The sequence below is a fragment of the Neopelma chrysocephalum genome, unplaced genomic scaffold (genome assembly GCF_003984885.1).
Source record: "Neopelma chrysocephalum unplaced genomic scaffold, ASM398488v2 Primary Assembly neopelma1_106b, whole genome shotgun sequence".
NCBI lineage: Eukaryota > Metazoa > Chordata > Aves > Passeriformes > Pipridae > Neopelma > Neopelma chrysocephalum.
The window spans coordinates 329,845-354,992 of NW_020897771.1; the positions used below are offsets into that span (position 1 = coordinate 329,845).

Here is a 25,148-nt window from a genome sequence, read left to right on the forward strand (position 1 = left end):
GAGGGGCTGAGAGCACTTCCCCTTCAGTGCAGGCAGAGCCAAAGATGGGAGAGATGAAGCTGTGGGCTGGTGGCTGGTGTTCCCCGGGTTCCCTCTCCCCATGGGAGCATCCCTAAGAGCTCCTACAGTCTGCAGCCTCTTCCAGATGTTGTCTTCTCCCTGCCCTGATTAGAGGGTTCCGATCTCCCTCTTATCTCCCAGCAGGTGTGGCTGCTCCCTCCTCCCCCAGCGGGGTGACTGCAGGGCGGGAAGAGAGAGGCAGATTTTGCCATGTGATGTGCGGCTGTGCCGGCGTCATCTTTGACTCAGCCTCAGCAAATCCAATTTCGAGACCATCACCTGCCCTTCTGCTGGTGCAGGGCAGTGTTTGTGTTTGTCACCAGGCAAGGCAGCTCACTGTTGCACAGGGTGGGATGGGATAGGGACTCCAGGAGCTAAGGCGGGCTCACATTCTGGTCGCTTCTACTGGAGCGACTACAGGGAAGTACAACTGCACGGCTAAAGCCTGGCACTGTGATCTGTCCCAGGACAGGCGATCCCAGAGGGAATTAGGGAGGCCAGCACAACTCAGTGCTGAAGGACATGGAGGTGAGTGAAGTCATCTTGTACTTTAAAGCACAGGAAACCTCACTCCCTGACTTTCCGGCCAGTCTTATCCTTGGAGGTCAAATATCCTCCCGAAGACACACGGAGCCGTGACGGGAGCCTGGCATTGTCTGTGCTGCACTTCTGTGCTTTTATAGCAAATGGATGCCGGCCATGCATTGTTTTGACTTTCCCTGAGTCTCTTTGAACAGGGAACTGTGACATTGATCCCTCTTCTCCAAGGGTGGGGAAGCTCTTTGGGAGGGGAAAGACTAATATCTCTTTCTCCTCTTTGGGCTGATTTCTGCTATTGTTGTACTTTATTTCTATTAGGTATAGCTGTCTCTTATCTGCTATGATCAGACATTTTTGTTCTTGTAGGACATGGAAAGAACATGAAAAATTCTGCATTTGGGTAAAAACTGGACAACTTGAAAATGTGAAATACTAGTGGGTTTTTTAGGGCTATTATTATTATCATCACTGCCAATAACAGCAGTATCTGGTGTCTGTGAGTGCTTTTCTTGATGGGTCCAAGACCTTTAAGACTGAGATTGGGTTTGTTGGTATCAGAGAATATCAGGAAGTGATTGTAGCAGCAGGGAAGTGCTGGTCAAAACACTACAGCTTTTGCTGGAACAGAATTAAAATATGGTGAAACCCCCAAACCCTTAAGCTAAGTGACCTAGGAGGAAAAGCAAGTTTTTCCAAGCATGCTCTAACCCAGTTCTAACAGACCTTGTCTGTGTTTCCATCAGTCATCCCATGGAAATCTGCCTGGGGTGACAGGACTTCCGAATTCCCTGTCAGCCATGGGAAAGGGAGTCTCTGCACCCAGAGATTCTGGGGCTTGGGCAGGGGTGAGATACATGTGATGAAAACATCCTGCCGGGGTGAGGGGTCCAATACCACGCAAGTGCTGCTCTCCATGAGTGTATCCCGAGCCCGCGGGATGGGCCAGGCAGGAATGCTGGACTGGCAACAGCCTCGGGGAGTAACATAAAGCGTCAGGGAGCAACATGAGCTGGGCACCACACGATGTTATCTTTTACACTTCCCAGGCCAACAAAGCGCTGTCTGTTAGGGCTGCTGGGTGTTTCCATCTGGGAATGTTGTGCTGGAGAAAGCTGTTTGATGGGCTGTGCTGCGAAGCTCAGGCTGCTGAGACTCACAGGAGAGCAGAGGGAGCACTGGCACCCTGGCATCCTGGTCCGTGTGTCCTGCACTGTCCCTGCTCCAGACAGCCCTCCCAGCCCTGGGATTATCCCACTGGCTCCCACAATCTGTCCTGCTCACTGGGATGGTATGGAAGTATCTCGCAGGTCGGGCAGGCCACAGTCCACTAACAAAACAGCTTTTGGGCATCTGTGTGCTCAGGGCTCCTCATGGGGAACCAAGAGTCCTAAATTCACACAAACTAGTTTAGATCTCTAAAAGTCTTTGTGAGATGGACCCTGGGGGCCTGTGGTTGACCTGAGAACTTCACGTGGGTCCCTGGTCCAGCCTCCTAATGATGGAACCACCCTGCTCCTGCTTTTAGTTGCTTGTGGAGCTGCAGGGTGTGCGTGGCACGTCCCACGTTACAGCAGTGACAGTCACCGGGTGCGACCTGCCAGGGGTCTGGCAGGAACACTCCCTGCTCTGCACATCGGATTTTTCACATTGTGGAGATTCTCCAAAGACAAGCACCTGGATAAATATAGCCCAGCCCAGCCCAACAGGTCTGGGCAGAGAGGAACCAAGTGTTCTTCAGCCTCCGTGGGAGAAGTGGCAGCAGCTCTTTTGGACTGAGGCACCTCAGACCTACAGCCACCCTTGGCCCAGCTTTGGTGGACACTGACCACCTTTGTTTGAGTCCCCTCTGGATTTACTCTTGGACCCCAGGGGGCTGAAATGGAGCCTTTGGAACTCAGAAACACAAACTGGCACCACGGAGCAAAGTGCCAATATTGACAAACTCCTGATGGGAGATTCACAGAGAACCTAGAGAGAGCATGGGCAGGCACCCTGTGCCCCCCCAAACACACACCCTTGTGTGTCCATAGGTGATCCACAAACAGACCTTGGAGGCCCTCGGTGCCCACAGGCTGGAGTGGGAGAGGAAGGCACTGAACCAAAAACTAGGAGCTTTTATACTCCTGCCAGAAAGTAAAACCTTCCTCCCGGAACTACAACCAAAAGCAAGTCTAGACAGCGCCCTGCTCTATAAATACCCAGGGAAAATGCACAAACAGCCACAGTCTCCAAGATCTTGGGAAAAAACTGGAAGCTGACTCCACCACCCCTTGGAAAGAGTTCTTTTCAGAGTGCCCGTGCTGAGTCACGGCTCCTGGATTTACGCTTTTCCTCTCTGTTGGAGGAATTCCGCAGAGGCTGGGTGGAGGGAAAACAGGGAGCAGGTTTGGGCTTGCTGTGTGTCTTGCCAGGGGTTCCAAGGTGAGCATTATCCACACTTGGGCTGCAGTTTAGAAAGCTGGAGAGCCAGGCCCAGAAATAGTGTGTTAAATATTAATGGATGCTTTTGGAAAATGGAAGGAGACAGATGAGTGTTCCTCGTATAAAAGCTCATTAAATGGTTAAATTCAAAGACCCCAGTTCAAAACTACCCGACTGGGAGAAAGTGTCACATGAGTCACTTGTACTCCCCAGGAACAAAAACCAGCATGACTGTGGTGGGTTGACCAGCCAGACCCAATACAATGACACGTTCCCTCAGCTTCCCGGGAAGAGAGGAGAGTTGTGAAGAATTTTGTAGCTTTTTTCCTCTGTCCTGTTTTTATTTTGTACCCACACCTTCTGTGAGCTAATCCTGTCCCTGGCACCACCCAGCTCCTGGGAGGTGGGAGCCAAGGAGCTGTGGGAGGCTGGAGCTGGCTGTGGGACTGTCTGGGCAGGATGTGAGGGACCTGTGGGTGTAGCACGCCTGGTACCCAGAAAGTTTGCTGAAAAAAGCACTGGAAGAAAGGTGGTTGTCATGCTGAAGGTTTCTCTGCCCTTTGTCCTTATTCATCCCACACCCCAAAAATGATCCCGAGTCCTGTCCTGGAGCTGTGCTCTGGGCAGTGGATCACCGGGAGCGAGGGGGTTAGAGCTGGGATTTTTAGAAGTGCTAAGGATTGAAAGGGAGCCTTTTTCATTGCTCTGGGTAGAAATCAGGACTCGGACATCAGGCCAGTAAAAACAGGGAGTGACTCTGCCTGTGTGTGTGTCATACTCCAGAGCAGGATGGGTAACAGCCCCAGCCCAGCCTGGAGGAGGGCATTGAATCACCTCCATGCTCAGGAAAAACACCAAAATCCTGTGTGTAACCTCTGTGTGTTCGTGTCCCTGGCTGAAGGCACCAGAGCTGTTCCTCATGTGCACCTCCTGTATAGCTGGAATATTTCTCTGAGGTTTTTTCCAAGCCTGAAGGCATTTGTGGAACAGCTGGGAGGGTCGGTGAAAGGCTGGCACCGGTGGGGATTGTGGACTCCCCATCCCTGGAAGTGCCCAAGGCCAGGCTGGAGCAACCTGGGCTAATGGAAGGTGTCCCTGCCCATGGCAGGGGGTGGGACTGAGTGGGCTTTAAGGTCCCTTCCAACCATTCCAGATTCTAGGAGGATAGGCTAGAGCTGAGATGGAGTTGTGAGGGTTCCTGCTGCTTCCTGCAGTGGTGTCACAGCTCTGATGGAGACAAGCACAGCAAAGGGGTGCTTTTCATGGTGGGATTTCAAGGACCAAAGCTCAGGGCTGTCACATCCTTGCTGGAAGGTGGTGCTGTGTTGACCAAAGCACCCACAGCAAAACTGCTTCTTCCAGAAGCTTCAAAGCTGCCTGGTCCAGTGCCGATAACCCTGGGGTGGTCCTGGTTCATCCCAGTGGGGATCAGTCATTTCTGCCCAGGTGTGGGTGTACAGGTACAAGAGCTTGGCCTTGCTGTCAGCACTGCTTTCAGTTAATCACTCAAGTGCCTTAATTGTCCATTAAATCATTGCTTTAATGTGTAAGTACAGGGTGCCCTCCCTCCCCTCAGTCCTGGGCGATCCCTATGAGCCAGCCTCAGCATTCCTGCTTCCTCCCCTCTTTTACGGGACCTGTAATCCTAACAGAGACATTTGGCAGGCAGATTAATTTTCCACATTAATTCCCAACCTGTAGCCCCGGGCGGGCCGTGATCCACCTGACCATCCCCGCCTGGCTACTGCCAGCCCAAACTGGGCTGCAGTGCTTCAAGGAGGGATGGATGGGAGATATGGTTGGTCCCTCACCCTCTCAAGAGTGGCACAGGGAGTGTTGCTTGTCAGTGGACTCCCCCATCCTGACTGGTTTGTGAGCAAATGGAGGTGTTGAGATCCATGGGACCTTTCCACCACCTCCTCCTAAATGCAGGGCATTTTTGGTCACTCCCTGAAATGCTGATTCACTTCCCTGGCAGAAACTCAGGCATGTAGCAGAGCAGCCACCGTGCCAGGAGCTTTTCTCCATCAGAGATTTTCTCCATCAGAGAAAAGCTGTTCTTGGGCTCAGAGCCACTCTGGGGCCACGTTTCACTTCAGTTTGCCTCCAGCATGGTCAGCTTGGAGGCTCTGGGGTTGCAATCAGATGATGATTGGTAAATCTGAACCAAGAAACTGGTAAATCTGAACTAAAAATCCTTCTCTCCCTGTGTAGGAAGGTCACAGCATCCTATCTTTCCCCATAGAAAGGGAGAAGGCAGCATCTCCCTCTGCCTATTCCAGTGAGGAGCTATTCCACTCTGCCCCCTCCTCCCTTTCCAAATCTCTGCCTACAGCAGTGGGGGCTTGGGAAGCAGCAATATTTTTCATTTCCTGCTGTAAAACTCACCCTGGGCTTTTTGCTGGGATGGTGGGGCAGAAGTTTTGAGGGAGGAGATTCATCTCTTAAAAACCTCATTTGATGTTTAAGGCTTTTGCAGCCTTTTTTAGGCTAATCATGACAACATTCATTGCCATCTCTTCCCATCCCATTTTGTGCTTCCTACTCATATCCTGTCTGTATATTTTTGGCCATTTGTAACAATTCATTGGAGCTAAAACTTGGCACATGGGAGCTGGGCTCCAAGTGTCACTGCAGGAAAGCAGGCTGACACCAGTTTAACCAGCTCAGTGGTGGCCCCCAGAAATGTGTTGGGGTTCAGGTCAGCTTTTGGTGTGACAGCAGCACTTCGGCATTTTTAGTAGTAGTCTAATGTAGATTTTTCCTTTTGTGGTGGGTATTTTCATATATATCTCATGGTAGATAAAATTTTGTATGGAAAAAATGGTGAATTATCCCTTCCCAGTCACCTGTGAAAGGCAGAAAGGGGAGTTTTGCTGTCCATCATTTCTTTGTTTTACCTGCAAAACGCTGAGATTTTTGGATTCTCACAGATAGTTCCCTTAGGAACCATAATGTTCAGTGCTGGTGCAAAACATATTCTGTTGCACAATACTTAACTAAACTCTCACACTTAGCTGGGGGAAGCCCTGCTCTGCTTTTGGGGTCAGAAGACAAGATGCACAGTCACAGGAAATCACTGAGTTGATTTCTGATGTTTGGGCTTTTAGTGAAGCTGTGGGTGAGGCCACGGGAGGGTTTTGCAGCCTGAACATCCAGTTACCCATTAACCAGAACAGTCCCTGGAGAGATCATTCCAAAACCAAAATAAAACCCATTCCCTTTGCCCTTTGTTTCGTACAGAATAGAAGGATGTGTGAGGCTGGGTTTATCAAAATAATTCAAATGGCAGTTTCTAATCTTGCGGTGCAGAAATGTTTTAACAATCTTGCCACAAAATAATTAATCTCCTCTGAGGGCGAGGAGGAAAAGGCACAATTGGTCCCTGCAGAGTCTGGGATGGGAGTGTGAGCTGGGCTAGGAGGCACCAGAGTGATTCCAGGGCTGGGAAGGGAGAGATGAGTTTCCTGCAGTGCCCCAAGGAGGAAAGGTTTCACTGGGCACTTCTGCGTGGCCCCAGGGCTCGGCACAGGGATTTCCAGTGCCACAAAGCTAAAGCTGTGCAGGGGGACACGGAGGAGATGCTCTCTGCTGTGGGAGCCTCAGCACTGGGGAACAGGTTTGCCCAGAGAGGTTGTGCTGTCTCGTTCTTGGAGATTTTCAAGAACAGCTGGAGTGAACTGTGCAGCCTGCTCTGATTGCAGAGCTGACCCTGCCTGGGGTTGGACTGGAGACCTCCTGATCCTCAGAGGAGACGGGCAAGGAGCAAGAAGGCCCTTTCTGCCATGTGGGCAAGGTGTGCTTGCAAGGATCAGGGCTGTGGGCACATGGTGGTGCCCACACAGGCCACGTGGATGCTCCTGCAGCCAAAGGAGAGCCGTGGTGGTGCTTTCCACAGCCTGGGCTTAAAACTACTGAGCTCTCCTTGCTGGCCTGTCTTTAGGATCTGATCCTTAAATGAGCCACAGGTTTATGGGTCACCTTTGGAGCAGGAGAAGGTTGGCAGAGGCAGGTTTGTGCCTAAACATGCACATTGGAGAACCTGGCATATTCTGAGAAGGTTGTTCTGAAGAAAGGGGCAGGTGGCCCCAAGAGCACAGGAATATCCATGGTTTTGGGAAGGACAAAGTGCCTTTCCTGGTGCTCCTGAGTCCTGCCCTGGGGCCTGCTGCTGAGCTCATGGATGTCTTGAGCTACCCAAGTTGTCCTTTAGCTCGAGTTGTCGAGGGGAGGATTCCAAGATGAGGACCTGAGTCCCATCACCGGCCCTGGAGTGGAGCATGGCCACTGTGAGCTGAGTCCTGGCAGCTGCAGGCACTTGGCAAGGACGGATTCCACTGGAGTCAGCTCCAGGGAAACAGCAGGGACTGCTGAGGGTGGTGGCAGCCCAGGCTTCCCCGGCAGCCTTCTCCTTTGACTCCTTCTCACCTTTGACTGTTTGCTCACCAGGTCTTGGCAGGCAGGGAGCAGGGAGCAGGAGTGTCTCCGGGCTCATGCCAGGTGTGGAGCAGATGTTCTGGGACCTGTCTGGTCTAGTTTCCATGTGGCAGGGCTTTGACTGCTCGGATGGTTTCAGTCCTCACTTCCTGGGCACAACATTTCCTTCCCTGGAGCAGTCACTGGGGCTGGAGCTTCTCTCCTCCCTTCCATCCTCCCTTGTGCTCAGAGGAGCCAGAAGCAGCTGCCTGGACATGAGGTGGTCCATCACCTCTCCCATCACCTGCCCTCAGTTCCTGTTCAGGGGCAGGTTGGGAGCACACACACGGCTGCAGCACGTGTGGATCCCAGAGGAGAGGCCAAGACAGCGCAGGAGCACGGGAAGCCTCTCTGCACAGTTCCTCAGCCTCCAGCAGTGGGGGTGAAGAGCTCTCGGTACCCTTTGTCATCCCTGAATTTCTCCAGCTGCATTTGACCAGGCTGTTAAACTCTGGCTCATCCTGAATGGCCTGTGGCAGGATGCTCCAAGCTCTGCTCTGCGTGGTGTTCTCAGCCACCTCCTTTTATTCCTGCCAGACTTGCCAGCTGCTGGTTTCATGGGATGCCCCCAGCTCTGTCAGCAGGAAGCAACTGTTCCCTCATTCCGTGTCTCCGTGCCACAGGCTGTATCTCAGATCTCAAGGAGAGCAGCACCTCAGTGTCCCTCTCCCAAGCTGAAGAGCTTTGGAATTTCCATAACTGAAGTCACAGATACAGGGCTCTTCCTGCTTTGATTTTAAGCTCAGAGCAGCCGCAGCAGTGGGAAGAGGTGCTTCCATGGCAAGAGATTGCTCAGGCAGCCGATGGCCTGACCACACCTTGGGTGTTACCTGCACAGCTCTGGTACATTTGCTCTCAATTTATCCTGCTGAACCTGCTCCTGCCTTGCTCTGTGCAGCAGCTCCTCTGACGGAGCTGCAACTTTTCTACATTTTTTTTAGCTACTGAAACTTTATCAATTTATTTTCCAAGCAGCAGCAACTCAGAATAAACCTGACAGTCCTGGAATTAACCCTGAGAGCATTTCATGTCATTTTTACACTCCTGCCCTGCCCCTTCTATTGCAAAAGAGGAGGAAAATAATCCAACCCAACATTTTCTCTGTGTTTTTCACATCCAGCCTACTCTGGCTGGAATGCCAGGTTGGAGTGAGCATGCACCTGGATGCCAGACTGGATTCTCCCTTCACCAGTTGGGTTCCCTGCTGTGGAAACTCTGCAGGGGCAGCTGGAGATTGCTGACTTACTCCCTTTGGGAATCATGGAAACACAGAATAAACAGACAGAATCACGGAATCAGCCCTTTGACTTCAGTGGGGCCAACTGTCATTTCCATAGCTCAGATGTACCACTCCCCTCCTGCAGTTCAGAAGGGTTTGTGTTCTCCTGGTGAATAAACCTGTCCTGTTGTGGCCTGGTCCCAAACCCATCAGGAGATCAGGCAGGGATGCTGGAGTGCAGGTGCCTGGTGGTACAAGATCCTTCCCCTTGCCAGCCCGAGGGACTCTCTTCTCATGTGGAACTGAGCATGGATCAAGCCTGTAAAGTCCACGTATGAATTCCAATCAGAGGATTTGCCTGGGTGCAGTCTGGGATTACCCTCCCCATCACAGAGGTCCTGCCTGTGTCACATGTCAAGGGAGAACGTGCAAAACCCTTTTTGTGGTCAGTGTACATGGACTGAGGAGCCACCCCTGCTCCTAACCTTACATCCACACCTGCACAGCCTACCTGGGTACATGTTATTCCTCTTCCTTTTCCAAGGACTTCTGAAAGTCCAGTATCTCAACCCAGGAGCAATGCCAGGAGCATCAGGTACTGAAAACAGGACAAACTGCCTGACTGTGTGAAAGTCAGTGTTCCAGGTTAACCCACAGGAATGGCCAGAGAAAAGTCCATTTGCTTCTTCCCCAGAGGAAGACATTAAATATCTTTCCAGGGAAAAGAGGTTTTAATTAGTGCTCCCTTCTGCATAGAGCCTGGCTCTCCTCCTCTGTCTCCTCAGCCAAACACAGCTATAATTAAGAGGCAGCAGTATCAGAAATGAGAGCAGGCTCCAGCCTGTGATTTATTAAGGGATATCGTGGGTGCAATTACCTTTCTCTCTCCTACTCTCCCCGGTGTTTTTATGAAGTGAATTTACTGATGAAAGGATTGTCTCGGGCTCAGGCAAATGGACACCTCTGTGTTTATCTTGGCACTGAGAGCGAAGGCAGAGTCACTGCTATGCCTGCATACAGTCACCACTGAAAGCCTCACACCTGACTTAGTATAGATCCTGGAATGGTTTGGGTTGGAAGGGACCTCCAAGTCCATCCAGTGCCACCCTCAGCCATGGGCAGGGAGACCTTCCACTAGCTCAGGTTGCTCCAAGCCCTGTCCAACCTGTCCTTGGACACTTCCAGGGATGGGGCAGCCACAGCTTCCCTGGGCAACCTGTGCCAGGGCCTCCCCACCCTCACAGGGAAGAATTTCTTCCCAATGTCCAACCTAAACCCACCATCCTTCAGCTTAAAGCCCTTTGTCCTGCCACTCCATGCCCTTGTGAAAAGGACATGGAGGAGTTTGGAGGACTCAGAGTCTGAGTTTGTGTCCGCAAGTCTCAGTTCTGACTGGTGGCAGCGGTGGGACGAGGAGCAACCCAAAGGAGTCCTTGATGATGGCAATGAGCAGTGACAGGCCAGGACAAGCCACTGGCCTTGTCCACAGCAGTGAGATGAGTCAGGTTTGGGGTTCCCTTTGTATTTGCTGGTGAGGGAATCTGGGGGACGCGTGGCTTTGGGTGGCAGCTCCAGTTCCGATAGCCAACACCTGTAAGGCATGGAGAGATTCCAGCTATCTTGGCTCCCACTTTTGGTCATCTTCAGAGAGAGGGAAGTTAGGTGTAAACAGTCTGGGGGAGGGTGGTGTTGACTCAGCCTGTGCCTGTTCATCTGATCTTAATCACCGTCCCAGCAGCAGCACTATTTCACTTTCTGAACCAGCCATGGGGTCTGAACTTTGGTTTATTGCCATTCGGATGGGCTGCACTTTACCTTTGTAGTATATAAATCTGGACAGGTTGAGACTGATAAGACAGAGGGGAAAAAAACCCAAGAAGGATCCAGGAAGGACTAAACTTAAACAAGTTCAAATTATGAAAAGCTTTTGGGGGCCAGTGCCCCAACCAGAAACCAAAAATAGGAAAGAATTTCCTGGCCTGTTCCAAGGTGGTGTTGAAAGACCCCAACCCACAAATGCGGAGTGTTACTGCTCCACCAGCCAGGCAAGGAGCTGCCCTCACCTGGGGCAAGGCTGGGTCAGAGGCCCATGAGCCATGAGGGCTCATTTGTGCCACACCTGCCAATCACGACAGCCGGGGCTGTTGCAAAATTCCATCCTGCCCCTTCCTGCCCTGGGTCTTGACACTCAGCTCCTCCATCCAGCTGAAATGGCTGAGAGAAACCGTGGCAGTGTCCAGGGAGTTGGAAAGGAGAAGTGGGTTAATAGCTCAGCGGGTGAAGACCCAGCTGTGGACTGGATGTGGGAATGTGCCCCTGGCACTGGAGATGAGGATTTTGACATGTGAGATGTATTTGCCAGTCTCAGGAGGATAAGGAGAACCTTTGCGGGAGATGGTTGTGAGAGGGGTTGTTTGGACCCTGCTCTGAAGGCAGGGATGGATGTGAGGGCAGAGCATCCCGAGCAGGGTCTGACTCTGTGCCAGACAGGCCGGAGCAGCTCAGCCTCTGCCATCAGCCTCTTGCCTTGTGAGGGTCCCCTCATTCCACTGTGCCTGCAGGAACAGGCACCTCCAGCCTCGCTTGGTGCCTCCAACCAAATCAGGGCCCCGGCAGCTTGTCTGGGCACTTCAGTCCCTATCCCAGGGCAGCTGAGCAGGCAGAGCCTGTGACTCCCCACCTCTTCCCAGGGGCTTTTGTTCTGTTCCTCAGCAGATCCTCAGTGGCAGTGAGCACGTTGCAGTAACGCCCTCAGGAGCACTTGGGGAGTGGGAACAAGGGCTGGGCTCTCCTGGGGAATTGCAGTGCAGGGGAATGGGGAAGATCTCCAAACCGGTCCAGCTCAGCTCCACACCCTTCCCTCCCTTCTTAATTGCCATTCCTCCTAATTTACCTGGATTATCAGGAAATAAAACGCCAGGGCTTTTTTGGTTACCCCCCTGGCAGTGTGCATTTCAGTTTTGGAGGCAGTACCGTCGCCAGCCCAGGAGAAAGGAAAACTCTCACTGTCTTGGGAAAGGACAGACTCTTTCTTGTGCCTGTGCACAGAGATGGCCTTGTCCATGTAGGACCAGCATGACACCAATGTGTGGGATCGGCTCTCCGAGGATCCCCTTCCTCTCCTTGGTACCCATTTGATACAGGAACACTAAATACTTTAGGGATGGGTGACAGCATATTTTTCCCTGAGCCTGACATTTCAAACCCTCTGCAAGCGGACAGAAATGCTATTCAGAGCCTCCCCACTCCATGAAAATCCTTAATGTTCCTCTCTGCTGTGTTCCTGACTGTGATCTTGTGGGCATATGGAGATCTGGAGCCACACTGTGATTTCAGGCCTCCTGGACCTCCCTGGATCTCGTGTCCTGTGTCACTCAGGCGTTGTACAGTGCCTGGCACCACTTCTGGTAGTGCAAAGACAATGAAGTTGGACAAATGGAAGGGTTTCTGGAGGTACCATCCTTCCCCTCCCTTTGAGTGGGAGCCTTGAATAGCTCCTTGGCAGGCAGGTGGGTGTTTTCCTGGGCACCTGCTGAACCTTGGCCGAAGCAGGTGGCTCAGGAGGCCATGCTGGCAGAGTCACGTGGTGCTGGATCTGCTGGCACTGCCCTGCCAGGCAGACACCTCACTGCTGATAAAGCTTTACTGGAGGGCAGGAGACCATCCCTGTCAGTCCGGGAAGTCAGTGGACTTCTTCTTGGGGGTCACTAGGGCGGGCTCATAAGGTTTGACTGTTTTTAGAGGGTGATATTTTTATTGCCAAAGCAATAGAGGCCGTGCACTCCCATCTCCCAGGGGAAGGGCAGCATTGACAGCACCTACAGAAAGGAGACTCGAGGCCAGACCAGCCCCACGCAAGGAGAAAAACACTGAGCCTTCCTCAAAGCCGCAAACCTGCCCTGATCCAGCACTCCACACCTTGGCATGGAAGGGAGAGAACAGAGTGTGACAGAGACACAGCTCCAAAGCACCCCTGGATCCAGCCCTCTGGGAATAATGCTCCGAGAGTCCCTCACGCACTCCGGGCTTATTTCATATGGATGTTTCTCAAGCCCACACAAGCCAACACATTTGTTCTCCCTGTTTTACTCCTTCCTTTGTTGCCACAAGGACTGGAACCTCCCGAGTCCTGTGGTGCATTAGTGTCTCTTCTGAATCTTTCATTTCCAGAATGATTCTGTGGCCCTACAAAAAGTATTTTGTTTCTCAGCACATTCCAAGCACGTCCAAGCCTTGGTTTTAAACCGGGCCGAGCACCAACCTTTGCCTCTCACAGACACATTCCCACAGTGAATCCCAAGCCCCTCTTCCCGGTCCTCCTTTAAAGGACTCCTTGATTCAGCACCACTGCCTGCCCTTTCTGTCTGTGGAGGACTAATTTTCCTTCTTAATCAACTGAAAACTCCATCACGCGACGAAATGGAGCCAGGAATGTGCTGCTGCCTGCGGCATCCGCGGGTGAAGCCCTGCGTGGGTCCCTGCTGTGTCAGCCGGGGGCTGAGCCTCTGGCTGTCATTACTTCTACTAAGAAAAAGTCCTTTTTAGGGACAGATCCCAGCCCGGCGCTGGCGCTCCTGGACGAGCAACTGCCGATGGATCCGATCCCTGTGGCAGCGTTTCAGAGCAGCCCAGCAACGCAAGCGTTACTCCCCGTTGCCCTAATTACAGCGGGGCAGTCACCAGATTTTACTCCTGTGCTGTGTCACAGTTATTTCCAGTATTTAAAAATAATGACAGTCACATCATGCGTCCCTGAGCCTTGTGCTGGGTGCAGTTTGCACGGGCATTTTCCAGGCATAGAAGTGAAAGGGGACGGGAATGCTGCGCTCCGACTCTTATCGCAGAGGGAGGCAGAGCTGTCACGGCGGGGAGCGCGGCAGCTCCGAGCTTCCCTCCGTGCTCAAACAGGGTGGTGGGTCCTGCCAGGGTCGGGGCAGGGAGAGCACACCCACCGAGAGCAGCGGCTCATCCAGGGGCCCGGCGGGGAACGGCGAAAATTCCACGCGTGTCCCAAAAAGAGGAAACCCCGAGGTTTGCAAACAAACAGCTGCTCAAAAGTACGTCTCCAGACTTAATTAGGAACAACAAAAAAAGCCTCGTTCTGTGCCAAATGGACATTTTGCTGCCAAGAAAGTGCCACCTACTGGATCTCTCCCGGTGGGGAATCGCCAGGACGGGAAACAAACCCAGAAAACGCAACACTGGGAAAAGTACAGGTTTTTACCTTTTTTTATACTGTAACAACAGAAAACTACCCAGATAGTTCTCCCAGCCGCAGCCCTTCCCCAGCCACACTCCCTCCACAGCGGAATCAGCCAGACTTTCGAAGGGGATAAATGTTGGGGAGGGGGATGTGAAGTTTTAGGTTTTGAGGAGGGACTCACCGGTGCTGAGAAGCCGCTCTCGTCTCCCGCAGTTCCCTCAGCTCCCGTGTGTTCTCTCCCAGTTTCCCGTGCCCTCCTAGTTAAATCCTGCTGCCATTCTCCAGCAGCCAAGCTCCCTCTGCTCCCTGCACAGCTTGCGATCCCGGTGCCCCAGCCGCTGGAGGGGAGCCCGAGGCAGAGCCCACCCGGCACCCCGGCCTGGGGGTCCCCGTGCTGTGGCTTCCTGCTGCCCTTTCTTCCCGGTGCCGCTCGCCCCGGTTGTCTGAGAGCAGGTGACAGAGGTTTCTTGGCAGAGCAGAGAGGAGGGGAGGGATGTGGAGGCAGCGAGAGGTGGAGCTGGGACCCGGAGCAACAGGTTACTGTGTAACCAGGGCTGGTGGCCCCAGGAGCGCCGGGGGCTGTGCGGCCTTCGCCCACTCCCCGGGCAAGGGGACCAAGAGCCCAGGACGTGTTAAACTTCAGGTTTCCTGCACCCGAGAACATTTTGTACCCAATGGGGAGGTTAAGGCGGCGAGGGGAGGTGAAGGAGTGCTTGGAGCTCAGTTTTCCATCGCCGGTGAGGGAGGGGACGTGCTGCCCGATCGCCTCGTGGGGGAACAAGGCCCCTTTTGTGCAGCCCAGGGCTCTCCTCCGCGCCGGCTCACGGGTTGTTTTCCTCCAGCGCCGCTCCTGCCTTCTCTCCCTTCCCTGATGTCTGCAGCTGGGAAAGGTGCTGGGAGATGGGGGGAGAGGGCAAAGTGTCCTCTCTCTCCCGGTCCCCAGAGCACTCAGGGGTGTGGGGGAGAGCATCCGTTGGGGTACCCTCTCCATGGCACTGTGCTCCTTGGGGTTACCTGGCTATAAAGCCCCTCATCTTGCCCCAGCTCCTCCATGAAAGAGAGTAGGTTTAGGTTGAGTATTGGGAAGAAATTCTTCTCTTTGAGGGCAGTGAGGAGCTGGCACTGGTTGCCCAGAGAAGCCGTGGCTGCCCCATCCCTGGTGAAGACCTAATGAGGACCCTGTTGTTGCTCACACTGTGTGCCCCTGTACTTGTGTGCCAGAGAGAAACTGCACGTGACCCTTTTGGCCACAGAATCCTGGAATGGTTTGAGTTGGAAGGGACCTTCAAGCCCATCCAGTTCCACTCCCCTGCCACGGGCAGGGGCACCTTCCACTATCCCAGGTTGCTCTAAGCGCCGTCCAACCTGGCCTTGGACACTTCCAGGGATGGGGCAGGGAGCAGCCTTGGCAGGGAGCATCCCTGTGCCACTGCAGTACCATCAGCCCTCCCTGGGGATGTCCAGGCCCCGTTATCAGTATTGTCAGGAGCAAGACCACCCTCCCCTTCTCACCTGGGCCCCAGGTGGGGCACAGAGAAGGCAAGAGCCGCTTCTTGCTGGAGTGGCAGAGGTAGGACTTGAGCTCCAGCCCTTGTGCCAAGGCGAGTGTTGTTCCTGGGCACTCTGGGAAGGATTTTTAGAAGCTGCAGTCTTACCACACGATCTCTTGTTGCTCTTCTCTTGCTCTTCAAAAGCCAGAGGGAAATTTTAATAGCTGGCAAGGCCACTCTGGAGTTTCTGAGCCAGACTGCAGAGAGGATGTGTGAGCTGTGCTTGGGTCTGCCCTGCAGACCCTGTGTTTGGGGGCCCAGAGGGACTTTGGACTCTTGGAAACAGTCTCATGTGTGGGCAGACTTCTTACTTTCAAAGAAATAGTTTTGTAGTGCCCAATTTCATTTGTCTTAAGATTTAACATTTTTTAAATGATGGGGTCAGCTCATGAACTGATCATTAGGCTGGAAAATATCAGCTGTGTCATACTGACACGTCCATGGCAGGGTAGGATCCTTCTGGTTAGCCAGTCCTCTCCAAAAATTGGGGCTTTTGAGAGTGTTTTATTAAAGTACTCGTGCCTGCAGGCCTCCACCCCACCCCCAGGGTGTGTGTTGAACCCCTGGCATGTACATCTAGAGAGACCCCGTGTCACCGGCCCGGGAAGAAACAGCTGTGACTGTGACACGAGGGAAAGAAGGAAGGAGAAGCTTCCACCTCGGGACCGTCGTCTGGGGAAAGCCCGAGTTCCTTAGCTGGACATTTGTGAGTTCCATGCTGCTTCTGTTCTCTTGGAGGGACTTGTGCCCAGCTCGCAGCCTGGCCCGTGTCCAGGCCCCGCTCCGAGGAGCCGCCCGGCTGAGTTCCTGCGGGAGGAATGTGCCGGGGGAGCCGGGCGGGAAGGGAGAGCCAGCTCCCGGCTTGACAGGGGCGATTTGGCAGCTCGCTTTGACAGGAGCACGACCTCTTCCGCCCGGCAGAGCGGCGGTGATGCTCGGCGTGACGCGCCCGCCCGGTGCCCCAGCACCCTCCTCGCCGAGATCCCAGGGGAATGCACTGGGAAAACGCGGCCAGCCCTAGGAAATGCGGGATTTAGGGAATGCCAGCCACACTGCCAGGCGGAGGAAGGGATATGGGTCCAACCGAAGGGAAGCGCAGTGGGAATGTCAGCTGTGCCAGAGCCTGGCCAGAAGGGTTTGTGCAGGAGATCCCCACTCCCTGAAGTGCATCACCGGGGTTTTCAGTGGGACTGCTGGGCTGGGCTCACGTTCCTGGGATGCAGACAGGGAGTTGGCAGGATTCTGTTTTAAGGCACTGCCTGCTATCCAGCTCCACATGCACAGTGCAGACAGGGCTACCGTGAGCTGCTGCGCCCGCAGCAAATCTCTAACTGTGAGCAGGGAGGCAACTTTTCCTCTGGGCAGGGAAGGAGACCACAACGGAGCTTATTACACCTTCCCTGCAACAGCTGGTGCCGGTTGAGCTGGCCCAGAGGCGACTGTGGAATCATGGAATGGTTCAATGGCAGTTCCAGCCTCGGCTCCCAGGTGTGGAACCAACTGAGTGCACATCCTCAGCCTTTCTCCTTCCCTGAGCACTGGGCTACTACAGCTGGGTTCTGTCTGCACCTTGTTCCTGCCTGCTGAGGGACATTACAAAGTCATGGAGCAATAACACCCTATCTCCCAGTATCTCCAAGCTGGAAATCCCAGGGGGCTGACTTTCCTTTTGGGATCAGCCTTTTAAATCAGGTTGGCGGCAGACACCCCTGGGATGGCTCGAGAACAAAGACTTGTCAAGTAAACACCACCCAAACCCAGCTCCTCAAAATGTGTGTTCCTCTCAATTTTTAATGCTGTTTGCATCCAACTTGCTTGTCCTGTTTCAGAAGGGCTGGGCCTCGTAATTAAAAGCTCCAGCGATTTTATGTCTGGCAAATGTCATCAATGGCTTCACTATGTGTTCCCAGCTTCTCTGAGCAGTGGGAACGGTTTGGAAAGCAGCTCCTGATTAGGGGAACTCTCTGAAGCTGATTCACTTTGGGTCTTTGTACCAGCTCAGCATGGAGAGATGCTGTCATGGTATTAGGGTCAGCAGCATAATGACAATTCCCATTGAAAGCCTGGAAATACCCGAGATGAAGGAGTTGTCTGAAGCTTCCAGACTTCATCCTTCATCACGGAGTGAAGGGCTGTCAGCAGCAGCAGTACCCAGAAAACAGTTCATGGACAGTTTTATCTTAAACTGCACCAGGGCTGTCCTGTCCTGGTGAGGGTGCCAGTCCAGGTTGGTGCCAGCTGACCCCAGCAGGCACCGACAGCCAGCCAGGGCTCTGCCCAGTTCCAGCCATCAGGCCCTGCTCTGAAACGAGCCTAAAAACTCATGGTTATTATCCTCTGTGCATACTTACCCCGTGGACTATCAGCAAGCACTGGCACTCTCCCCTGACCCTTGTTTTTCATCTGGGTGGTGGGGAGGGAGCTCAGGGTGCCCCACGTTTTGTAACATCTGTTTTGTATTTATTTAGTTTGCAGTGGTCACCCTGGGAAGGTGCCACGTGGAGGCTGCGACTCAACGGTGACCTGTGCGACCCCCTCTGCCGTATCACCTGCATTCAGGTAAAAATTCCACTTGGCAGCGTGTCCTTTAGAGCCTGACAGATGCTCTGCAGCCAGACCTTTGTGCAAGGCGGGTGTGAACACCAGGAAAAGTTTGTGCTGGTATTTGTCCCCGTCCAGGAAGGGTTTTGCTCGTTAAGGGGCAGGGACAGCTCGGAATGTTGGTCACTCCTCGTAACAAGCATGTGATGGCACATTCCATCATGCCAAACAAATCAGGGAGGACAAATAGGTGGGGGCTCGATTCAGGCAGATTAAACACAGAAACATTTGGTGATTCAGTTTCTGGGTGCTCCTTAGCCCCAGTTCTGCTGCTGAGATGTTGTTTCATGGGTGCAGCAAAGGGTCAGCTGTGCCACGGACTGAATAGGATCTGTCCAAGGGGATTTGTGCCAATGGATACTTTGATTGTGACCATAGTGGTGTCATGTGGACAGAACCTGCTGTTACCTGGCCTGGGAGTTGAATCATGGAATGGTTTGGGTTGGAAGGGACCTTCAAGCTCATCTCATAGCACCCCCTGCCATGGGCAGGGACACCTTCCACTATCCCAGGTTGCTCCAAGCCCCTTGGCCTTGGACACTTCCAGGGATGGGGCAGTTGTGCCAGGACCTCACCACCCTCACAGGGAAAACCTTCTTCCCAATATCTCATCTAAACCCATCCTCCTTCAGCTTAAAGCCATTCCCCCTTGTCCTGTCACTACAGGCCCTTGTGAAAAGTCCTTCTCCAGCCTTCTTGTAAGCCCCCTTTAGGAACTGGAATCCTTAAGGTTGGAAAAGCCCTCTAAGATCATCAAGTTCAACCACTGAATGACCAAGGGATGAATTTGGGCCCTTCCACAGGAACTTGAGTGCCTTTTGTTCCTTTCTACCACCACCAGGAAGCAAAGAGCAGCATAAGCTGAGGTGCCTCAGGCCTGCACCCCTCAATTTTCAGCCCCTGATGAGTGCAAATTAGCTCAGACCTTCCCAGGACAGGAGAAGGGCCCACACACAGCAGCAGGATCAGGATCAGAAGAGGCTTTCATACACATCCAGCTCACCTGCGTCTTCCTTTGGGTGGCTCAGCTGGAGCCAAGGATCTGAACAAGATGCTCTGCACTTCAAACACTCCTTAGATCTAAACCATTATTTATTTGAATGAATAAATAAATACAAAAATAGGAAATTCTGAATATAAAACCTGCTTCTTCAAAACCCCACAAACTCCCCAAGCTTTTCATTAACACATGTTTTTGATACAGTAAAAAACTCTGAACTTGCACAAGTTGTTCAGTTAAAAGACAAAGCTTGAATGTAGTAATTTTTGCAGAATAGTGGAAATCAACATGTTTAACACCAAATAGGAATCCACCTGCCAACATTCTGTTGGACTTGTAAATAGGACAGAAGTCAGTGTGAGCGGTGAATGATTTTGTTCATTTTGAGGCCATCATATTTAACCAAACATCCCCTCACACACTATGTCAGGAAGAACAGCAGCCCAAACCCTGCAGCTCAGCTCTCTGGGTATGCACAAAACCCAGTTCCACTGTCTCCCGCTGGGATACACCAGGTTCTGCCCTACTAAAGTCAGGGAAATTACCACTGAGGTCTGGAAGCACAAATGAGAGCAGCAGAGGAGCTGTGCCCTCGAAGACGGCCGTGTGAGTGGCGAGGCAGGAATGAGTCCTGGCCTGGTTCATTTCTGTGTCACTTGGGCTGCACGTTGCTGCTGTGCCATGAAAACTCCCATCATCCCAGCAGGGATGATGTGCTGGCTCCTGTCCTGTGTTGGCAATGGGTGTTTAGTATTGATCCCTGGTGAATGCCAGAGCATTGAGGGTTTTGCTGATTCATCCTTTGCCCATAAATAAGCCACGGGCAGGACAGCGTCACAGAGGGGCTGGGCAGGACGTCTCACCTGCCACACAGGGACATCTCTGCCCTGAAAATTTCTAACTGAAACAGAAGTTGTCCATACAAAAGAATTAAATCCTTGCAATGAAAGCCCACTGTCCCGTGGCAGGCAGCGTGCTGGGCTCAGCTGACGAAGGCAGCGATGGCCGTGACCTTGAGCCCCGACTCCAGCCCGTAGGCACAGAGCAGCAGCGCCGTGAGCACCACGTCTGCCCACAGCACGTAGGTCTGCCAGGCCAGCAGGTACACGCTCAGCACCACACTGCCCACCGTGAGCCCCAGGCTGAGCGCCAGCGGAGCCTCCTCCTCCCGCAGGTTTCCCTTGCAACCTGTGAGGAAACAAAAGGCCAAGAGGAGCCTAATTCCTTCTGACAGTAGCTCAAGCCATAACTCCAGAATATTCCTGCTCAAAAAGGCTCTGGTTATTACCTTGCTCTTGCTGAGCCTTAGAGGCTCAGAATACATTGAAATACCAGCCTGAATCAAGGCTCTGCCAGCAAATTAACAGCAAACCCAACACCAATGGACAATACATTTCAAAATAGAGAAATGACTCAAAGTTAATCTAAATAAAGAGCAATCAGTGGATAGTCACAGTCAGGGCACATTTTCTTACCACAAGAATCAGTTCTGAAGCTGCAGTCTTTCTGATCACTCAGTTTCTTAACCAACCATCAAACCTCCCCCCAGCCACCTGCTCAGCGGGACACCTCAGTGACACCCAGAGTCCAATCCTGGCTGTCAAATCTGAGGCAATATAGACAGTTCTCTATTCCCTGCTAATCTATTCCTGTTTCAAATGACTGTCAGTGTGGAGAAGCTGCACTTATCTCTTCCTTGCAGCCTATTTCCAGGCTCGTCTCAGTAGATTTTGGTGTTTAACTACATTAGAGTTGAAACTCACTCCTTTATTCATGGACCAGGCTCTGAGCAAATACACAGAGAGCTCTAAGGCAGCAGGATAAATCCACCCCTACAGCCAGTCAGTTGGATTCAAGAGCCCCACTGTGCATAAATGTCTTAGGAATATCAAGCAGATTTTAACAGTGATTTGGGTTTTTTTTAAAAAAGGACTATAAGAAGTTTTGGCAAGCTCTGGACAGGAGGCTGTTCACACTGTTCTGTCTTAGTGAAAGGAAGGTGTTGGCACTGGCCCAAGGCTTCAGGAGTGAAGGGAGAGGTGCAGAGATCTCCAAATACCTGCTAAACTGACGTGTTTTGACACAGACTCCATTTCCAAATGATTCATATTTAAAGATTCTATTCCACAAAAAGGTGCAGGGATAACATGACCTACCCAAGTACAGTCGAGGCACTTCCAGCATGGCCATAAGGAAAAGTACGGCAAGATCAGGAGCCAGGAAATCATCTGGATAACTGAAAACTTGACCTAGAGAATAAGCCAGGGTAAATAGAGCAGGAAAACACAGCAGGAGTAGGGCAAAGCCCAGCTGTGCACAAGCAAGGCCTGCTCTGGGTTATCTGCGACTTACTTTTGTAAACAATCATTGCAAGAGTTGCCAAGAAGTAGAAGATGTAATAAATCCCATTTACATAAAACAGGATCTGTAAGGGAAGCGATGACAGCTGAGAACTGCTGTTAAGGATTCTCAGAGGAGATGGGACCCATTCCATAAAATCACCATTTCCAAAAATATACTGCTCTGCCTTTTTGTACTCAATGGTCCAGCTATGCCTGGCCTGTGGGGAGGGTTCAGGAAGGAACCTGAGGCTGCAAACACCAGGAGCTGGGATAAAAGCTTGCTGTTTCAGGCTTGGCTTTAGTTCCTTTTTTAAGGAACTTTATTTGGTCGGTAGTCGGGTATCTGTCAGCCTGAGGAAACGGGGGGTGCATGTCTACATTGCCCCAGACAAATTCCACACTTCTTAGTCAGCCTTAAGGAAGTTGACAGAGGGTTGGCAGCCTCCAATCCATCAAATTCCTGGGAGTTTGGAGAAGAGGTGGCTCTGTGCAGCAGCCAGGCCCCGTTCCTGCCCACAGCATGGAAAAGCCGTGCTCTCACCTGCCTGAGAACGGCCAGAGCTCCACTGTGAGAGGCAAATCCCTAAGAAACAGACTTACTTAATTCACTCCCCTCTCTCCCCCAGCCCTTCTCAGATCCTCTGAATATCTCCAAGCAGGGATTTCATCCCAAGCATCTTTTGGAGGAACGTCCCATCCCACTCCTGAACCCACCCACGTGCCGTGGATGGATTCCAGTTCCCAGAGCAGCTCATTTCATTAACACAGAACCAGGTTTGGGAGTTTTTCCAGTTGAAGGAAGGTGGAGCAAAAAAATTACTAGAGAGGTTCTAAGCATGGAAATCTCTGGAGCTGAGGGTGTCTCCTCCTAGGTTACCTGGATCCTGGCAGGAGTAAAGGTGGGGTGAATTACCATGAGAGAGGAGGAAATACCACTGAGAGCTGCTTTTACTACCCTTTGTGAGCTGTGTCAGCTGTCTGTGAGCTGTGCTGCGTGGGGGTGTGTCCACCCCTCCATAAATCCACATTTTAGCCTTGTTTCCTTAGAAAATGACAGTTAAGTGATGACAGAAGGAGGCTTCCAGCCCTCTGCCACAGCTGCAGGGGGTTAAAGGGGTTTCTGCAGGAGTGGGGAGCCCAGCAGGGCCAGATCCCAGCTAAACCTGCATGAAACATCTTCCCGTGGAAGAAATGTGGTACCAGCGCTGTTTCCTCTGGATGGTGCCGATGGAAAACTCAGGAGCACAAACCCATCACCAGGCAGATTTCCTGGGCAGGAGATGTGGATCCACTTCAGCCAGTCTTCCCAAGGATTCCCACACGGAGGGAGGAATGGTACAGAAAGGATACAACCTCTGAAGTTCTTCCTTTCCGTGGAGAAGGAGAAAATAAAGAGAACAAAATAAGTCTAAATGTTTACCAGAAGTGCAGCAGAAACATTCAAGCAACAGTACTAGGATGCTGTAGGGATCTCTTTTTTCAGCTCACTGGAACATTTACGATTTCCTCAGATCCTGGAGTTCAGGTTCCAAAAATAACCTTTTCGAGTAGATGAAGCCTAAAATAATTTGGGGGAAATCCCTGCTGGGAAAAGCCACTTTCACTGAGGAACTTGAGGCTCCTTCAAAGCCTAAAGGAGTGCACAGGCATTATCCAGAACTTGTTCATCCTGTCCTTTCCCAGCAGATGACACCTCATCCCCTCTAACTATGCGGGAAGGAGGGAGACATGGGAACCAGAATGGACCATTTGCTTGTAAATTGTGAGAAAGTTTGTGGAGAACACAGGACTCCTGGGTGCCCCTAAATAACACTCCTCCACACACCATCCCTGCAAACACCATCCCTCCAAACTGGTTCCCTTCACAAAGTCATTCCCTGTCAAACCTCAGCGTGTTCCCATTGCCCACAGAAACCAAATCAAGGATTTTCAGTGATCCAACCAGCACATTTCACTGTTTTCCTTATTATCTTCTGTAAAAACCAGATGAAATTCCCGTGCAACGAGATGGCACTGACCTCCTACAGCACCTCTTAAGTTCTTCATTAATACTGTCAGCCTGCCTCAGACACATGAGGAATTGTAAAGTTGGGATTTCTGCTCCAGAGGGAGCAGAACCACCTGTGAGAGGCCATTTCACTGTCACATCCCCGTCCTCATCCTGGCATCCCCGAGGTCCATGTCCTCATCACCACAGTTTCATGCACTTGGGCCCAAATGAGTCCCCAAGAACTCCAGGCACCTGGTTAAGGTGTCCAGTTTGGGACTCCAGTGGAATGGCTTTAGGCTGCAAAAGGGCAGGGTTAGATGGGATATTGGGAAGGAATTCTTCCCTGTGAGGGTGGGGAGGTCCTGGCACAGGTTGCCCAGAGAAGCTGTGGCTGCCCCATCCCTCCAAGTGTCCAAGGCCAGGATGGACAGGGCTTGGAGCAACCTGGGCTAGTGGAAGGTGTCCTTGGATGAGCTTGAAGGTCCCTTCCCACCGAACCCATTCCATGATTCTGTGTTGACTCAATATCCACACCTGCAGCTGCAGCACCAGTCACACTGGTACAAATCACACAGCGAGCCCCGCGTGAATTCCCTCAGGGAATTCCCCCCCCCCTCCGGTTTATTTCTAAGCCCTGATTTCCCCAGTCCTTTCCCGGGAGGGGGCAGTGCCCGGGCCGGGGTGGCAGCCACTGTTCCTGAGGACGTGCTGCCACCTCGGGGAGACCGGGACATCCCACAGGGAAAGGCCCAGCACCCCTGCAAAAGGGGATTATTAAACCACCGGAGTGTAAAAGTTCAGTGTTTTAGCCAACAACACCTTTATTATTGATCCGGGGTGGTGCTGATTCTAGAGCTGACTGTGAGTGACACTGGGAATGGTGGCCGGAGGCGGACCGTGACCCCTTTCCTCAAAGAACGGTTTAACTTTCACCAGGAAGCGCATCCCTCCGGGAGCCGGCACCTCCGGCACCTCCCTGCACAAACCCGGCGGGAGGAACCTTTAGGGCTTGGGTGCCAAAACCTGTCCAAACCAGTTCTGTCTCCCCAGGCCACTAATGTACATTTTTAAAAGAGAACTCTGACCCGTTTGAAAGAATTGGCCCAATAATGAGGAGCTTCCCCTCAATGCCACGGTTCGGGATGGGAAGCCGAGGTTTGGATTCCAGGGGGGTCTCTCGGGCTCAGGACAGTGGCTTGCCCGGGGACGGAGGTTCTCCCCATCTCGCACAAGCGCCAAGACCCTGCTCACGCTGCCACGGGGATTTACCGCAGCGTGTCGGGGCTGTCGCGATATGGCACCGAGGCTGGGCTCGGCCGGGGACCCCGCCTCGCTCTAGTCGTGTCCCCCCGCGAGAGGTCCCCTCTCGCACGGTGGGAGAGCCCTCCCACCTGCCCCCGGAAATGGCTTTCGTGTCGCTGTCGCCGCCGCTGTCGTGTCGCTGTCACGACATCTCTCACCTCGACTCCCCGCCGCCATCTTAGCGCCCCGCCCCGCGCCCGGTCCTCCGCCGTCCCGGCAGCCCCCGCGCGGCCGCTCGCCCCGCCCCCCCGCCTTCGGGCGCGATCGGAGCGCTCGGCCCGGTTCGGTCGCTTTCGGGCGGATTCGGGCGCTGCCCGTTCGGGCGTCTCCGTGCGGGCCGGCGAGCGGGGCTCGGGCGTGATCGGAGCGGACTCGGCACAGATCGGCTCTTCTCGCGCCTGCCTTCGGCAGAGATCGGAAGCGGCTCGAGCGCGCTCGGGACTC

At 52.8% G+C, this 25,148-nt stretch overlaps 2 protein-coding genes and 1 long non-coding RNA gene across 4 annotated transcripts in view; 1 reads left to right on the top strand and 2 right to left on the bottom strand.

Moving 5' to 3' along the window:
• Positions 1-14,380, bottom strand: part of EPS8L2 (EPS8 like 2) — a 48,238-nt gene extending 33,858 nt beyond the window's left edge. Inside the window, exon 1 of one of the 2 annotated variants that reach the window (XM_027696377.1) lies at positions 14,101-14,380. The gene's annotated coding sequence lies outside the window, so the exon portion shown is untranslated. Of the gene's footprint in view, positions 1-3,191; positions 3,213-14,100 lie in introns of those variants that run through there. The other variant, XM_027696378.1, reaches the window with a different exon arrangement.
• Positions 1-19,021, top strand: part of LOC113973858 — a 53,541-nt gene extending 34,520 nt beyond the window's left edge. Inside the window, exons 2-3 of the long non-coding RNA XR_003536358.1 lie at positions 17,938-18,028; positions 18,912-19,021. This is a non-coding gene — a long non-coding RNA (uncharacterized LOC113973858). The remainder of the gene's footprint in view (positions 1-17,937; positions 18,029-18,911) is intronic.
• A 111-nt stretch (positions 19,022-19,132) lies between these two features.
• Positions 19,133-24,931, bottom strand: TMEM80 (transmembrane protein 80). The gene is made up of 5 exons (XM_027696437.1): positions 24,863-24,931; positions 22,763-22,779; positions 21,423-21,516; positions 21,227-21,319; positions 19,133-20,258 (listed from the first exon to the last, which is right to left on the bottom strand). Exons 1-5 carry the CDS (start codon positions 24,879-24,881, stop codon positions 20,053-20,055), a joined length of 429 nt encoding a protein of 142 aa, XP_027552238.1. The 5' UTR covers positions 24,882-24,931; the 3' UTR covers positions 19,133-20,052.
• Positions 24,932-25,148: the final 217 nt, after the last annotated feature.